General features: G+C 45.3%; 1 protein-coding gene across 1 annotated transcript in view; it reads right to left on the reverse strand.

Moving 5' to 3' along the window:
• The window catches only part of LOC146806340 (uncharacterized), a 227120-nt gene that overhangs the window by 74789 nt on the left and 135054 nt on the right, over positions 1 to 17277 (reverse strand). Inside the window, exon 2 of the mRNA XM_085623534.1 lies at positions 2488 to 3205. Within this exon, the coding sequence (XP_085479660.1) occupies positions 2488 to 3045 (558 nt within the window). The 5' untranslated portion in view covers positions 3046 to 3205. The remainder of the gene's footprint in view (positions 1 to 2487; positions 3206 to 17277) is intronic.

Here is a 17277-nt window from a genome sequence, read left to right on the forward strand (position 1 = left end):
CGTGCGGACGCCTTCCCCCGGGCCAATCACACGCGCCCACGCAGGCGTCTGCAGAGGAAAGCTTGTCAGATCTTGAAGTATTTTTCTGTGGGGAGGTGGGTCGAGACAACCAATGCGGAGCGGCCTCAAGCAGGGCTGAGGGAGGAGAGAGAACATGAGGAAAGGAGCAGAGGAAACAGACGACGAAGGAACAATGGAGAAACGGATTTCGGATCTGGAAAGAAGGTTGAAGGGGAAAGGGGGTGCATAGAAGAAGTGGGGGTGAAGAGCTGGAATGCCAGGGTATCCCTTCCGCAGACAAGTGCTGCAGACATGTCTTAAAGCAGCTTTCAGCACTCTTTGGAAATAAAATGGGCTGCATTATATTTAAACAGTAAATGTTGCATGCCATTCCTTATCTTTAACACCGAATTATCAGAAACATTACACACAGCATATTTTACTTACTCAAAATTTGAACTGCTTGTTCTAAAATTGTTGCCCATGATAGTTTCCTATGCGTTTTACACCATTTTTTCTCTCATCGGCTGTCGTTTCCCTTCTCGTGCCGATCTAGATTCCAATGTGGTCATAGCATAAGATGCATTAGAGAGCAAAACCCATCCACGCCCCCTCCTGGCCCAGCATGCACCTCTGCACTGTTGTGCAAAATAACGTGTCCACTCTGCATGTACACTTCACCCGACCGATTAAAAACTGCACATAAAACAAACTCCATGATTGAAAATGCAGGGAATTCTGCATTTTACCAATATTCGCAGAAACAGGTGAGCGACCTAGCTTTATGGTCCAAACTGACCGTGGACAGGACAGAGGTATTAAAGGGCAACAAGGCTTCTGCACCATAGCTCCGTCAGTCTCATCTTTGCGTCATATGGAATCTGGAATCACTGAATGTTGCTATAGAGCTGGAAACCGGTGAGAAGCTGCTCCCAGACTCTGAAGCTTTACGAGAACTTCCCTAGACAGAGGTCGTCTCCATCCTCCCGGAGTGGTGTTATAATTGTCTACGCTGGTGTGACCTGCGGTATCGGACAACAGGTCTACGCAATGGCTGGTATCTGCCATGAGCGAGGCCCTCGCATGCCGGCTGTGGATTGGCACCAACGACCACCGTCTTGAAGGGTTCGGCACAAGATGAGGAAATCAAACATGAGCAGAGGAGCTCTTCAGCCATTGGCTGGTATGGCTAAGGCGAAGTCACCCTCCCCTGCCATATTTTAAATATTAAGACTGGAAGGCCCATCCTCTGTAGTCGATGCACGCAGTGGTGCGACATTTGTCCATCTCAGACTCCGCCAGGGGAGGCCTCACGGTTGATGTAGCACACGATCAGGTCAAAACACACTCTGGTCAAAGAATACTCGTGAAACGACACAGGGCAGCAGCTGCTCAAAGTCTTTTTAATGCACAGCGATTCTGATCGGTGGCAACTACCGGGGCATTTCAGCAAGTATCTAGGCCCGGTCTCAGGAGGGTTAAACTGCAACTCAAAGGCAGTCGAAAGGGTCCAGTGACCAGATACTAAAACACAGTCATTGGACCCGATTCGGTCTACTGCAGAGGAGGCAACAAGTCCGGCTGACCAGAAGGTAAGACGGAAGTTCAATGAAAGGAGACCATCTTGCCAAGGAGGTCACTTCAGGTTTTAGTCAAGGACGGTCTGCGAGAGCTGATCTAGGAGACAAACCTACAGCAGAAAACGAAGACAGTCAATCCGTTCAAGAGGGCCTGGCCAAAAAGTAATCATGGTGCATGCGCAGTGGGAGGTCAAGTCTAAAAACTTTACATGTGAATGGACCATGGAGTCCACACTGCAGCGGAGGAGGAAAATAAAGATCTGGGGAGAGCATGATGACACGTGTCGGCACGCCTGGACAGCAGGAGCAGCTCAGTTAAACTGGGGACAGTTTAGCTGTAAAAGGGTACTTTTCGTTTAAGTCATTGGCAGAAAGGCTTAGTTTTCATGGACACAGAGGACCACGCGCTGTGCATCTGTAAATGAGGGCGATCACATATACAGTCTCACCACATCATGATTTCCAACAATCAACACTTAAAAAGAAAGAAAGCGACTTGCCTCACAGAATCTGAACGTGAAGACAAAGATTTATTTACCAACAAAAGTTGTAAACAAGACCATGAAAGGGTTGCAAAGATTCTGCAAGGCTCCATTTGGGTAATTTACACCCCACCCCCTTCCCTATAGGAGTGAAGTATAGGGAATGTTTGGTTTTAGCAGGCTAACTCAGGACCTTCAAGCCAAAAGCGTTGAAAGAAATCTTGAACTACAATAGAATTTATCAGGAGAAGAGAATTGCACATCCATGGTCAGAGGAGACCTTGTCTTTGGAGGAGTCATTTGCAGTCTTTCAAGGACATTCTGTTCCACAGCCATCCAATCATCCCACATAGTTCTCAATTATTTGCTTTCTAAGATTGTCCACCATTTCTCAAGGGCGTTAGTGAAGAGAATCAGGTACTCACCGCTGCACTCTGTTGTTCCTGCACATACCGAGCACGAAAGCTCCTCCGGGTAGTCAACTTCCGCTGCTCCTCTTTCTGCCCGAACAGCTCCTCCATGTGTTGTACATCCAGTTGGAAGTCATCAACGCAGTTGCTCAAAGTCCAGATGTTCTGCTTGCCCCTCACCTTCTCCTCCGGGATGGCGTCCCAGTTAAAGTTCCGCAGCTTGGACCGCCTATTGTCCCCATTCCTTAGAAGAGTCCCACCTGGGGACCGACCGCCTGCAAATATATTCCTGGGAGGAGGCATCGGAGGGGGAGGGATGGTATTCCCACTGTGGAAAAGTGGTGGTAAAGGCAGTGAAGGGGGAGGGGGAGGCGGTGGCGGAGGAAGAGGTAGGAAAGACAAGGGGAGGGGAGGAGGCAAAGGAGGGGGAGGCGGTGGTAGAGGGATGGAGGAGTCTTCTGGAAAGGGCAGTGTGGGCGGAGGAGGAGGTGGGGGAGGGAGTAATGGAAGTCCATCACAACTCACTGGCGAGGAGGGCGGGCTGGACAGAGGGCTCTTCATGGTCACCATCATCAGCCTGCGCCCGCATCCAGCGCCCGCTCTCAGAGGAGTCACCAGTTGTGACAAGTCCCTTCAGCTTGCGTCAGACCAGCACGAGACCGGACGCTTCTTCTGGAGGTGAAAATGCAACGCAGCCTTGCTTCCGTGTAGAGATATTCCAATCGGAGTGATCCTAGGGAAAAACAGCAAAAACAACTTTAATATTTTGAAACACATTCAGGGTTTTGCTCCTATTCATCAGTCACTCTGTGCACCATGGTCCAGAAGCATGCTTGAGAGTCCACGTGTTCCTGCTGTATCGCTTCATCCCACCCTGCCTCCAGCAACACTCGGGGCACAGCTCCTCTGCCCACATGGCACTATGGACCCTCCAAGCTTCTCCCTGGGCACCACACTTGGCCTCACATATGTGGAGTCATCAAGCCAGAAAGCTTCTGGTTCCACAATGGGCCGCTGTAGTCAGACAAAGGCTGTATATAAAGAAGAGCCTACGTCTCAACACTACTGTTGTGACACGGAGGCCTTCTGCGACTAGGCACTGTGGCAGCTAGTGCATGACACCGCAGAGGACCAACCTTCCACCTGGTGGCCAAGCGCTGCCTAGCTGTGGAAGCCCGTCTGGCCACCAGGCTGCGTCCAAGCCCCACACTGTATAAAGTGGTCATCGCTGTATGGACACAAGCAGGCGCACTGGACATCCATACAGAGAACACACTTGAATTCTAGTTGCAGCTTGTGAAGTGCCACAATCATTGTGCCTTTGTTTTATTTGATGGGCTGCTGAGCCAAAAACAATGTGCAAGTGTCCAGCTGACCTCGGAGTGCAAACATACCGAGCACAGCTCAGTCAAAAAAAAAACATTACAGATTGCGGAGAGATCTCAGACTTTCAGCTCTGATCCGCAGTCTTGCCATAATTACCTCGAATAATGCTTTATTTTTTTTTTCAATACCCTTTTCCTTTAATTTACACTTAATGTGCATGATGTGCGAGAGTCTAATAGAGAATTTGCAGGGAAATGTGTTTGTTTCAAGCAACATCCATAAAAAAGTTTTTCCATCAAAACAACCTCACATATGACAAATGGGAGGGGCGTCACAGAGATTTGCAGGAATATTAGTGAGCTGCTGCTGTGTTACAATATTGAAAATACACATGACTATCCCTGAATATTAGATGTAAACACATTTAAAATGTGGACGAGTGTGCCTCTGCAGTGTCAGTGACCCGGCCGAAGAGGGCATGAAAGAGCTGAAACTGGATCATAAATTCAAAGCTGTTCTGAACAGAGGTCCCCAAGATATGTTTGGCCCATCCTTAAGATGTCCCTGCCTTTGAGGCAGGGTTAGGTTCTAGATTCCACAATGTCAGTCAATGATTGGTTTTGGCATGTGCTGTGACATCACTCAATGAGGGGCCTTTAGAGTTATACCACGCGACACAAGTACAGAATAAGATGGGAGGCAGCAGCTCAGGTAAGATTAAGAAACAAACAAATGGGGCGTGCAAGGAAAGCACAGCAGTTTCACTCAGAAGAACAAGTAGCAACAGATAACAACGAAGCGTAAAGTGGATCGGTGGGTGGGAGCGGGCAGGGAATGGAGGAGGACAACCGGTCCATCAACGGTGGTTTCGAAGATTAAAACCTACCAAATAGGGTCCTCCCTGCTTTCGTCATACAATGAAAAGCAGAAACACCGGTGACTTGGGGGCTTCACCAGAGCCCCTCACTAGATGTTCGGCTCAGTTACAAAAGCTTTCCTGAATGATCTGTGATTTACCATCCAGGCAAGAGCCAAGGTTGAGAAGCCGGGTACAAGCATTAGAAAAAAAACAATATATGGAGTACTAAACTCAACGAACACAAGTTGTTGATGCTAGTGTGTAGGAAAATACCAAATGCCCTAACTTCTCGTGATCGTCGGAAAGATTAGTGGCACCAGACCTTATTGGAAGGGGGCTTATAGCAGGTCCATCCTGCAGGGTGCTCATCGGGTCAAGGTTAGAGTTAAGAGCATTCCAACACGTCCAGGGTTTATCTACACCAGACGTGTGCGAGGATATTGAGCTCATGTTACTCCAAAACTGGAGACAATGGCCCTAGGCTTACAAAAGGAGTATGAAACTTCAGCCCACGAAGACATGCCCCAGACTGGAGAATATCCATGAGTAGCCATGTGCCATGTTCATTTGTTTAATCTTACATAGATATCTTGATAATCTGGCGTGGATCCACCCTACTGGACCTACGTAGACATCACTGGTTTAAACTTTCCCTTACTCGGCCAAGAAGTCATGGACTGATCACTTGAAGCTTCTGCAAGCAGGACCCTCACAGAAGAGCACCTTCTACTGCTAGGGTCATTTAAAGACTTCCCGGGGAGTGGTCAAAGACAAACTGGTGATGGAACCGAAGGAGGGCATAATGAGAGCGGGATAGGCAACAGAGCAAAAGCAACGTGAACGCTAAAGCGGACCTGAGAAGAGACGAGGAGCAGTGGTAGTAAAGCTGCAGCATACACTGCATCCCTCGTATTGGACCACGGAGAGGAATGGGTGGGCCTGAGCCTCCAAGGTGCCTGCAGGGTCTGTGTCTCCACCTGCATTGGCATAGATCCTAGTGTGATTTTGTCGATTGAAGAAAGTTTTACAATTGGGCAACAGGCTACAACATCCTCCTCCGCCAAGCGACAAAGATGCACAGCTCAGTGGTAGGTACTCCATCCTGGGGTCAGGGTCAGGCTTGGTTAGGTGGAATGGAGGAGCTGGGCCTAGGCTGCAAGTCTCAAGGCTGGAGGGTTTACAGCCACTTTGACCTGAAGAGGCGCTTTCATCCACAAGGCAGGCGCGTATTGTTAAGCGATACATCTGCTTGGTCAGTGGTCTGTGTCTTAAGCATGGGAACAGGGTCTGAAAGCCTGCAGTCAGGAAAGGAGCAGCTTGGCTAGCTGGTGACAAGATTGACCACCCAAGAACGGACATTGGTTAATCAGGGATTATTTGCAGCTACACAATAATGTTAATACCCCGTCCTGCACGTGCACGTATTAGAAAATTAGATTAGCATTTTCCCAACAGGCTATTATAGAGAAATGAAAGGGCCAATGACAATTACTGCGAAATCAATACTCTGCCCGGGAGCGCACAGATCCAGGAGTGAATAAGATCTGAAGGGGAGGAAAGGGAAACCCAAATATGTAACTAAATGAACCAAGTTTAACTAAGTGATCATGGGAGAATTTGTCGCCACAACCACTTCCCTGACATTTGAAAAACAAGTGGTTTCTGACGTAGCTCCTAGCGGATAGCCCGATACCCGATGCGGCTGCTTGTGGGATACCTGAAACCGCCTTGTACTGATCCCATCAGGTCACCTTAGGCATGGCTAATCGAGTTTGGTTTAAGGCGCATGCCATTCAGAAGCAAACCCACGGCTAGGATGTCAGGTTTGTGGGTCGCGGATTAGTATCTTCACAGCGGTCCTTCCTCCTGGGTACAAAGTACTGAGGGGAACTTGTGTGAGAGAAATCCATTTAGGAAGGGGCCCTTACTGTTCTTTTAAAATGCTTTTTGGTGTATGCCTCTGACAGCAGTCCATCAACTCCGTATGCAAGCACACTAAATAAATTCACACTTGAAGAAAGCGCTAGCTCGTCCTTGATCCAGCACATGTTGGGAGGGAGACGGACAGCTTGTGGGTGAAGGCCTGATGAAGAGCGCTGTATTCCTCAAAAGCTTCGAGGATGCCACTGTAGGCCTTTTTGAGAGAGAACACTTCCAAAAGCCACAATATGGTTATAAACATTGGTTTAGAGTTATGAGAACTTACTGATGCAAACTAACAATTCCAACATCCAAACCCCTCTTGCAGAGGTCCGGCCTCGAAGGTCCACCTGTCGCTGTATTCTACCTTGAGCAGGAGCCAAAGGGATCGATGCTTGAAATTTAAATAAAATCTACCTACCTCGAGCCAGAGATCGAAGCTTGAAATTTAAATGAATCTCAAAAGGTGCTCCCAGGACTATGGAAAGCGTACACGCTCCCAGGACGGTGGTTTGGTTTGGTCTCAAAGGAAGTATAGAAAGTCTTCAGAATTTCAAGACTGCATTAAATAAAAAGTTGGTGGTCTCCAAATAACAAATTTGTGTCGCGTCCACTGGCGATGGTCTACTAGCACCTAAAAGAGAAGAGAACTTGGAGGATTTTTTGGGAAGATCGGAAGAAAATTGGATTTATCCAAAATATTCTGCATATACTTTGTCACTCAGATCATCGAAGACTCACAATGTGTTAAGTTACTGCAAGAAGGAAACCCATAGATGCTCTGTCTTCTAGAGCAGTAATTCTTAATCTGTGGCCTGGGGACCCCTGGTGGTCCGTGGATGCTCAGTATTTTAAGTAAATTATATATAAAGAAGCAAAATGTAAAGATTAACATTTTACAATATTCTGTAAATTGGAAGGAATTTGAAATTGGAGGCAGAAAAAAAAAAAAACAGTTTGTATCCTCGGACAGATTCATGGGAGCAGCGCAAGTGCATGAAACGGGCATAACGTGTGGAAAATGTGTTGCCTCAAATTTACAAGGCCTCCAATATTCAGTTCAAAAATCAAATTTAGATTTTTTTCTTATATTTGTGATTTAAATTAAATATTCAGTTTGTGCGTTTGTGTGATGAAAGCTTGTATATTGTTTTGTGGTTCAAATCATCGAAAATGCGTAGGCTGCAGTCCAGTAAGGACTGTGGGGACCCCCCTAATCCCAATAAAGGCTCAGTGGTGGGGGGCCTGATCCCAATGAGTGCTCAGGGAGGTCCCTTGATCCCAATGACAGCTCAGTGGGGGGAGCCCCTGATCCCAATGACGGCTCAGTGGGGGGGGGGCTGATCCCCAATAATGGCTCAAGGGGGGAGGGGACGCCCCCAGTGGCTCAGTGGGAACCCCCCTGATCCCAATGAAGACTCAGTGGGGTCCCCTGATCCCAATGAAGGCTCAGTGGGTACCCCCCACCCCAATCCCAATGAAGGCTCAGTGGGGACCCCCACCCCAATCCCAATGAAGGCTCAGCGGGGAACCCCCGGATCCCAATGAAGGCTCAGTGGGGACCCCCTGATCCCAATGAAGGCTCAGTGGGGACCCCCCTGATCTGAAAGAAGGCTCAGTGGGGACCCCCCTGATCCCAAAGAAGGCTCAGTTTGGGGTCTCCTGATCCCAATAATGGCCAGGGGGGGGGGGGGCCTGATCCCAACAAAGGCTCGGGGGGGGGGTGTGGCTTGATCCTCATAATAGCTCGGGGGCATTGCTCCCAATAATTGCTCAGTGGGGGGGCCTAATCCTGATAATAGATCAGTGGGGGGGCTTGATCAGAATAATTGGCTCAGCGGGGGGCCCCCTGATCCCAATAATTAAGTGGGGGCCCCAATAATGCCGGGGGGGGGTCCTCTGAAGTCAAAAGGTTAAGAATCCCTGTTTCTAGGGGAGAAACCGATAAAGTCTGCTCCACAAGCAGAACTTTCCAGACAGAGACCTTCGGGCGCTTCCGCATCACACCCGGGAAGCAGTCAATCCTAACCCAGATCACAGAGGAAGCAGGAAAGAAAATGCGTGAAGCGTACACAAATAGGAGGCCACACATCCGGGGAGAAGTCAATCCTAACCCGGCACCTACATCCAGATCACGGAGGAAGTGGGAAAGGGAAACGCGTGAAGTGTACACGCGTTGGAGACCACGCACCGTTTGACTACGAACAGATCAAGGATTGTGCTTGCATGAAAGAGGCGCCTCATTAGGGCAATAGCATTGGTGTCAGGGTCCTTAATGCAAGACATGTGGACCCCACTCTCCCTAGGGGGGCTGTACCACACCAGTGATTAGGCTGCAGTGGGCCCCTCATGCCCCAGTGCCGGGGAGTCACTCCACCTCCTACACCGATGGTAGCCAAGCCCCCTATCTTGCATACAAGTTTGTCTTTACCTCAGAGCCCCTTTACTTCAGGTCATTGCATCACTTCGCTCAAAAGGACACATGTGAACTCATCCAAGAGTGTGCAGTGTAGCCAACAGTTGTGCAAACGTTTAATCTAGTGCTCTGTGCAGCCACTGTGCCTACTACATCAGATGGTTAGTGCACAGTGATGCTTGCAAGCAATCAATAGTCCGTCATCCAAATTTAGGGGTGCATAAGCTATCGAGGTGGTCATTTGGTCATTGTTGGATCATAGATGTATGGTTAAAGTTTGGTTGACTTATGGTTTGTGCCTTTAAGTTGTCTCAGTTCGGTTCTCTCGTGCTGGCGTCATGCCCTCCTGCTGGTCTGGTCCTAAATCACCGGTCGGTGACTACTTGTGGTGATCTGGAGTAGGTAGCACTGGACGCGTTAGAGGGGCTCGTCCTACATTTGCATTTATACTTGGAATAAACTTCTAGGACTGTAAAAAGGTGTGTGTGTGTGTGTGTACACCACTTCTTTCTACGTAACCCGATGGGAGCCTACTACAACAGTCCTGCTTTAGATTTATTTATTTGAAAAGTTTATGGCGTGAACGCGACCCTCGTAAAGTGCTATGTTACCCGCAAGTGAATAAAAGCAAAAAAACTAATACATAAAACAAACAGTCTATAGCCAAACTGGACAAGGGAAGAGAATGCTCTTGGAAAGGAATCGGTAGGTCTATTTTAGAAATGGGTTCATAAATAGAAGTTTGACTTCTGTCTTGAAGGATGTAGTTGAAGGGATCTTTCTTATTTCAGGGGGGGTTTGAGTTAATGGTGGCAGCAGTAAAGTGCTTCTGCATGTTAAGGCTTTTGTCGAGAATTCTTCCCAGTGATCTTGCTGAATCAATTTGTCGTGTGCAGTTGAATGCTGAGAGATGCTTCATCCATTCATGGATAGTGGGTGACTGATTGGGCGGAGCGATTAGGAGGAATTCAGTTTTTAGAGTGTTAGGTTTGAGGTGGTTGCATGACCGCCAGTTTGGGGTACTTTGAAGAATAGGATTCCGCAATCCGATGTCTTCAGGTGTGCAGACTTTCAGGCCCACTTGGAAATCATCATCGTAATAATGATAGTGGATGTTAGAGGACCGTGGGATTTCTGTTAGTGGCTCTGTGAATTGGTTAAAGATCGTGGGTGAGAGTGAGGAGCCTTGTGGGACCCCAAGTGTGACTGGAGAAATCTTAGAGAGGGACCGATTTACCTGGACTTTTTGCGTTCTATTTAGAATAAATGAGGTGAATCATTTTAGGACGAACCCAGACATTCCCATCCTGTGATCTAGAAAGTCGAGTAGCCGGTAGTCCTGCATAACCTCATCGAATGCTGCAGATAGGTCCAAGAGGATTAGTAGGCATGATTTTTTTGGACCAACATTTTTAGAGCATCGTCCAGTGTGTGCGTCAGGGCAGATTCAGTGCTATGCCCTGAATGGAAGACGGATTTTAAAAATCGGTCAAAAAGACAGAAGTGCTTATTGTGTCCGGTGCGGAATAAGGACACGACACGAAGAACAGTTAGACGGAGCTTTATTAGCTTCACTCTTACTCGTTCCAGGTCCCTACTCTAACTGCTGTGGTTACAGAGCTGGACGTGAACACATTTTTCAAGAAGTAGGCGATGAACTGGAAAGACGAGATGCACATTAACTGCAGAGCCTAAAGAGACGTCATTTGTAATCATTCTTAATATTAATCCATTTCATGAAGGGCGAAGTCACGGTCATTGCATTTGTTGTGCGAGTTCTGGTTAGCAGGTGTACAAAGTGATTGACCACCATAACTTCAATGGAACTTTTTTTTTTTAGTACACAAATAAATGTACTTGTAGGGGCTTTCAGCCAGCCCACTTCATTTATCAGTGTGTTGTGTTTTCACACGTTTCTTCCATCTACTACAGCACACAGTGTGGGCTAAAGAGTCCGTCATTGGCCAGCGTCACTCTGAGGGACTGCGTTCCGCTCTCACAATGACTGCTTCTGCCCATCCGCAAAAAAGTGGTTCCATTCTGGGTACTCCATGCTCAGATAAAAAACATTATTTTGGTTTGAGCCAATGTTTTTATTTATTGGGGAGGATCCATAACAAAACCTGAGAACTCTATCACTAATAAAGTCAAAAAGCTGGCAGCCGACACCAGACCTGTGGGCTTTGCCAGTGCTCGTTTCCTGTCTCACCTCCCAGCACAGGATGCACTGAACAGCTGTGGTCGTGACTCCGAAGGAGGGAGTTGTGGCAGGACAAATGGACCTGGGGCTCAGTTACTACCATTCAACTATTATGGAACGGTGGGCAGTAAAGTCAGGAACGTCTAGTTAAAAGAAAAGACGTGCAGTTTTCTTTCCTCGTCACTTTCAAGGACACGAGCTCCCTAAAGTTTTAGAGCTACATAAAAACCGATTTATTACAGCAGCACAAGCAATTGGACCGTTTATAACCACCGGAAACCAACGAACATGGGGGTCTTTACCCCCCCACACACACATTAACACAGGCCTTCTCCACGGGATGCCCACAGCAGTGCCAGGACAGCCGACGTGGAGGTCTGGCATGAAACCAGACACTGGCACAAGCGGTTGCACTGCTCGGCTTTATCACGAAAGGACATGCATTAAAATTCAGCATTAGGTCAACGCCCATTAACGTGAGTCACAGCATTGCATACTCACAATAAAAATATATGCGCTCATTAATTTACATAAACAAAAACAGCAACAGCCAGTTACCTTGTCAGATAATCCAATCACAGCGGCATTAATCAGATGTTGACAGCCAGCAGCATGCCAAATCACTGATGAGATGCATTTGCATACCCCTAATTACACAAAGTCTTCTGATAAGCGTCATCAGAGCTCCATGCCTCACTGGGGCATGGCGTTAGAACCTAGGGCCAGAGGGCCCCGATACCTCCTGTACAGGTGACTACGGCAGTAGAGGTGGCACGTGAGCGGAGTTCAGGAGTCCTTCCGGGTCAAGGGGAGGCTTCCTGTCGCCAGTCCTGCGAGTCGCAGGATCAGCCACAGGAACAGGCCTACAAGCCTGGTGCGTCACTTCTGCTTCAGAGGTGGACCGTTGCGGGCGAATGCAGATCCCTCCTGATGGAGTACTTTCCTTCTATCAGTCTATTGACTCAATGCTTGCTCCCAAAAAGGCTACTTTGCATCAACTCCCAGTGTTAGTGGGCCAGCTCAATTTTATGTTGAGAATTATTACCATGGCTAGCTCCTTTTCCAGGTCGATAGCCAGAGCAGTGACAGGCCTCACTCAAAAGCTCCACCGTATCAGACTTCAGGCCGACGGGAAGGAGGACTTGCGGCTATGGTGCAGCTTCCTGCGGCAAGTCAATGGCTCATTTGTTTGGTTGGCTTCTCCCGTCTCCAATGGAACTCTGGGTCTCTTCACGAACACAACTGGAGGTGTCGGCTTCGGGCTATATAGGGCACAGAGCAGTAAAGGACAGGCTGGACTGCTTCTTGGCATGACAGTGGGGTTACAAGGAGCATCACCTTCCTAGAACCATTCCAGATTGTTGCCGCAGTAACCATATGGTCTGAGGTGTTCAGGGACAGAAGTGTTATCTTCTGGTTCGACATGTCCATAGTTGAAGCCATTAATAGGCAAGGGGCATCATGTAGGCAGGTTTGGAAGATGTGTAAACACCTGGTTTTACTTTGTTTAAAATGGAATGTTGTGTTTAAGGCCCACTATGTCAATATACTGTACTACACCATATTTTACAAATAGTGTAATACAGTGTATTTCCCATTTTTAACAATTAAATGTTCACTAAAAAGTCTATGGTGTGCTGCGGTAATGCCTACAAATTACTGCGGTTCTTACAAAAAATGTTTCTCAAAATGCACAGATCTCCCTAAACTGCTACAAAAATATATAGAAAACTGTAAATACATTTCTCTATCACTTTCATTAAGCAATAGCAGGTATAAATCAATAAAATCTAATAGTTACCTATTTATAAGGCCCTACCCCAGAACGCAGTGAAAGTGTCCCAAAAACTACTTGCTGTCTTACGTTGCGCAATCAGCGATTAGCCAATCCGATACTACCTGGTTATATTACTTCGTATTTTAACACTTATAGCTTTAAACACCACTTACACCAGCTACCAAAATAAGCACTCATGATACCCTTGCATATTATGATTTATAGCATTTGAAATCAATGCAGTCATAATAATACTTATTACATCTCAAAGTATATCATTTCGGAGAACAGAGTGCATGGTAGAGTGGCAAGTTATAGTTAATGTAGACTGTGCACAGAGGTAGAGTAAATTGAAGGTGTAAATTCTAAAGTTAAGTTATAACAAACTTTAGAATTTCTAAAGTTTGTATAGTTTAAGCTTAGTTTGTATATAAAGAATACAAGTTTTCATAACAAACACCCCTTTAACCGTTTGTTTTTCCCCATTACATTTAAATGGTTAGTTTAATTAAAAAGGTTTGCAATCAAAGTGCCATTTGGGTGTTAAGTCGAGAGTCTAGGGAAGGATAGTGTAGTACAGTCTAGTGTCCTAGAGTCTAGTGTTGTAGAGTAGACTGGCGTTGCGTATGGTGGAGTAAAGTGTTATACAGTGGAGTGGCATGGTGTTGCACAACGGAGTGGTGTGCTAGGTCCTAAAGTGTGGCAAACTGGGGTAGAGTGGAGTACAGTGTTGTGGCGTGGAGTGGAGTACAGTGTTAAGGCGTAGAGTGGAGTACAGTGTTGTGGCGTAGAGTGAGGTAGAATAGAGTGTGGTGGAGTGGTGTAGAGTGCTATAGCGTGCAGTGCAGTAGAATTGTGGAGTCTACTGTTACAGTGGAGTGGTGCGGATTATCGCACACTGCAGTGGCGTGGGGTGGCGTACACTGCAGTGGCGGACGGAGTGACGTGTGGTACTTGAAACCGTCCATGCAGGAAAGTGGGCGAACAGATGTAATGTGCGAGGGGTATGATCATGAGTGCTTGGAGAAGGGGCAAGTTATTTTTAATGTAGTGTGGCGAGTGATGCCGTAAGACAATACAGATGTGCGTGGTGTGTAGTAAATTGAAGGTGGTGCATAAATTAGAATTGTAAGTTATATCTATAATTTTAGAATTTCTAACGTTTGTATAGTTTATGCTGGGTTGGTATAGAAAGAATACAAGTTTTCGCCAACTATACCATGCCTTTAACCAATATATATATATATATATATATATATATATATATATATATTTATATATATTATATATATTATATATATATATATATATATATATATATATATATATAATGAGATCAGTTACCCCCTGCTGTACATTAGAAGGATGTTGATAAAGAGGAACCAGGCCGAAGGCAAAGTTCCTTTATAAGCTTATGGATTCCGAGGGGACTTGAAATATCTTTATGTACACCAGGGAGGGTGCTTTATCCAATATAATACATAGACACGCCTTCACCTTTCCCACAAGCCACTTAAAACCTTGGTACGTAGCTCTATCATGTGAAAGAGTGAGCATGTTCGCAAACAAAGAATAAAAATAAAAAACTCGTGCAAAATTAAACATATCGAAAACCTGATAGATATTGGATGCAAACAGATATTAGAACCAGTTCAATACAAGTCAGTTGAAATAAAAATCTGCAGTTGCTCAGAATGTGTATAAACATGCAGAAAGATTTTAGCTTTTGTCTAAGGAGTGCAAAAATAAACATGTTCTCTCTAAACAGCTGCTTCAGTTATACTCCGTGACCTGACTTGCCTTTGCATCTCAGCTGCGGGCAGCAGGCATTGTGACATCAGAACGTGACTGTATTAGCTTCTAATAATCTAGTTCTGAGGTCTTTTCTTTATAAATTGGTGTCTGGGTGTATCACAAGTTACCGATAATAAAGAAATTAGAGTCTGGCATTTATACAGGGATTACAAAATTATATATATATTAGTTAACATCACTAGTAATCTAGTTCGAGATGGTGCAGTTGCATTGATGGACTCAAAAGTACTCGCCAAGTTAAGTGGTGGTGAGATGGTTGTGACCAAAGCAAAGTACCACAAAAAGCATCGTTAGTTTTGATAACTAGCTTAAAAAAATAAAGAAAAGAAAAAAATAAAGAGAACAAAATCGAAGACAATAAATTGACATTAATCTATGGCATGGTATTAGGTGAAATTGTAAACTCTCTAGAAGATACACTTCAAAATTCTGAAGTATCGCCAGTATTTACTTTAACATCAACTCACTCATAGTTCGTCGTATGTCAGAATCAGGTGTGAAAATGCAGACAAATAAGTACACAGCACACGATTAAAAGAAAAGATTTTTGCGTTCATACCAGAACTTGCAGCTGAGCCAAAAGGTAGAGAGATTCTCCTAATACACAAAAACAATATAGGAGAAAATATATTCAGTTTCTGTAAACAAAATGTTCAGGATAGTGTCTGCCTCGCCAAGGCAGCTCCTGTTATTCGAAAGAAACATTTCAACTTGAAGTAGATGGATTTAGGGGACAGTTTGAGCACAATTGCCAAGAAAAAAAGTCAGTAGGGACTGCTATGCTAAATCTAATACGAAGGATTATGGAAGGTTGTAACATTTCAAATGACAGCACAGTAAATGCTAGGATGGCAAATCCTAAAAGAAACATCCACCACAAAAAAGATAATAAAACTCCACTACCTCTTTATATTGGATTAATGGTGCATGCAAAAACTCAAAAATGGGAATTAGTTGACAAAACTGCACAAATTGGGCAGATGTGTGTCATACGAGTGTGTTCGAGAAGTGTCAGCAACAATAAACCATGTAAGCAATTCTGCAATGACAGAGTTGTGTGTCCAACAGGCCTTCAACTCTCCACTTTCACTTGTACTGCAATAGACAAAAATGATCACAATCCCTCTTGCTCTTTATCCACTCAGTCATTCCAAAGAACATCCATGTCTCCGATACAGAGAAAATCAGACATCATCCTTCTTAAAAAGTGAAGAACATTAGTGGACGTTAAAAACGTACATCATTCAGCAGAGTGTTATTTGCAGTTACCATGCACAATGACAAAAAAACAGCCATATGTACCTGTAAGTAATATCAATGCCTTCCAGCCGCCTTCTTTTCATAATGAACCTATGTCAGACGAATAGCTGCAGATGATGCAAACTCTTTATCTCCATAATCTAACCAATATAACTATGCCAGGTGGATGCCAGTGTTCTTTAAAATGCTTGTTGAGCTCAAAACAAGAATTCCAGATGTTTATGAAGAATTTTCAAACATATTTTATTGCTCGTTAAAGTGGTAGACCTCATTCCTGTATAAAATAAGTTGTTCCTACTCTTGGCTTCTAACTTTGAGTCTTCAGATACCAGAGGGTGAAATTGTAGTACTGAAAGGATGATAACGTGGTAAATATTCCAGAAAATCTGAATGTATCTAAACTCAGACAATGTTAGCAAGAAGTTGATACAAGAATACTATTTATGTGCAAAACATGCCAGTGAAAGCGGCCAGAAGTCTATAACTACACGTACTATTGATTTCGATGTAGGGGTTATTTCTCTATATGCATTGAGCAGCTTAAATCTTCCAAATTTGTGGATTGATTTTGGTATTGGGAAACATCAAAGGCTACTGCATATCCACGAGTGTGCTAATTTACATGGCAAAAGTGTGTGTGTTATGGTATTTTATTTTTCCATCCATTTACAGGTTGCAACACCGTATCTGCAGTTGCAGGTTGTGGCAAGAAAACGGATTGGGAAACGTGGCAAAATTTTCAGGCTGTCACAAACATTTGAGCTCTCTCATTGCTCTATGTGTAAACAAATAGGCTGCGGGGGTAGGATCCCCAGTGCCTGAAGAGTTGAGAGTGTCCTATGTTGTGAGTATAACCTCCCATATCAATACATTAAACCACAAAAAATACTCCAATAGACCAACAAGTGGTCGTAGGGCTGAGAAACCAGACTGCAAGAAACGGGAATTATCTATGTGAGGATATACCTGGACTCACCAGCCGGTGAGGAGGGAAGCAATTCCCTTTTGTTTATTTACCCTCACACACCCTAGTGGTGTCATGCTTCATCATCGGGTCATCCCGATGCCTACAAGTCGGGGTGGGCTCAATCACAGCGTTTGGAGCTCTTGTGAAAATTAAGACCAGGGGGATTAAAGATAAAAACCTAAGACAGGCCCCAGTTTCCCTTTATTCATGGGTCTGTCAGGGGTATTAAAATAATTAAAATTCGGGTCAGTGGAAGTATTATGGT

The sequence above is a fragment of the Triturus cristatus genome, chromosome 8, assembly GCF_964204655.1.
Source record: "Triturus cristatus chromosome 8, aTriCri1.1, whole genome shotgun sequence".
NCBI classification, from domain to species: domain Eukaryota; kingdom Metazoa; phylum Chordata; class Amphibia; order Caudata; family Salamandridae; genus Triturus; species Triturus cristatus.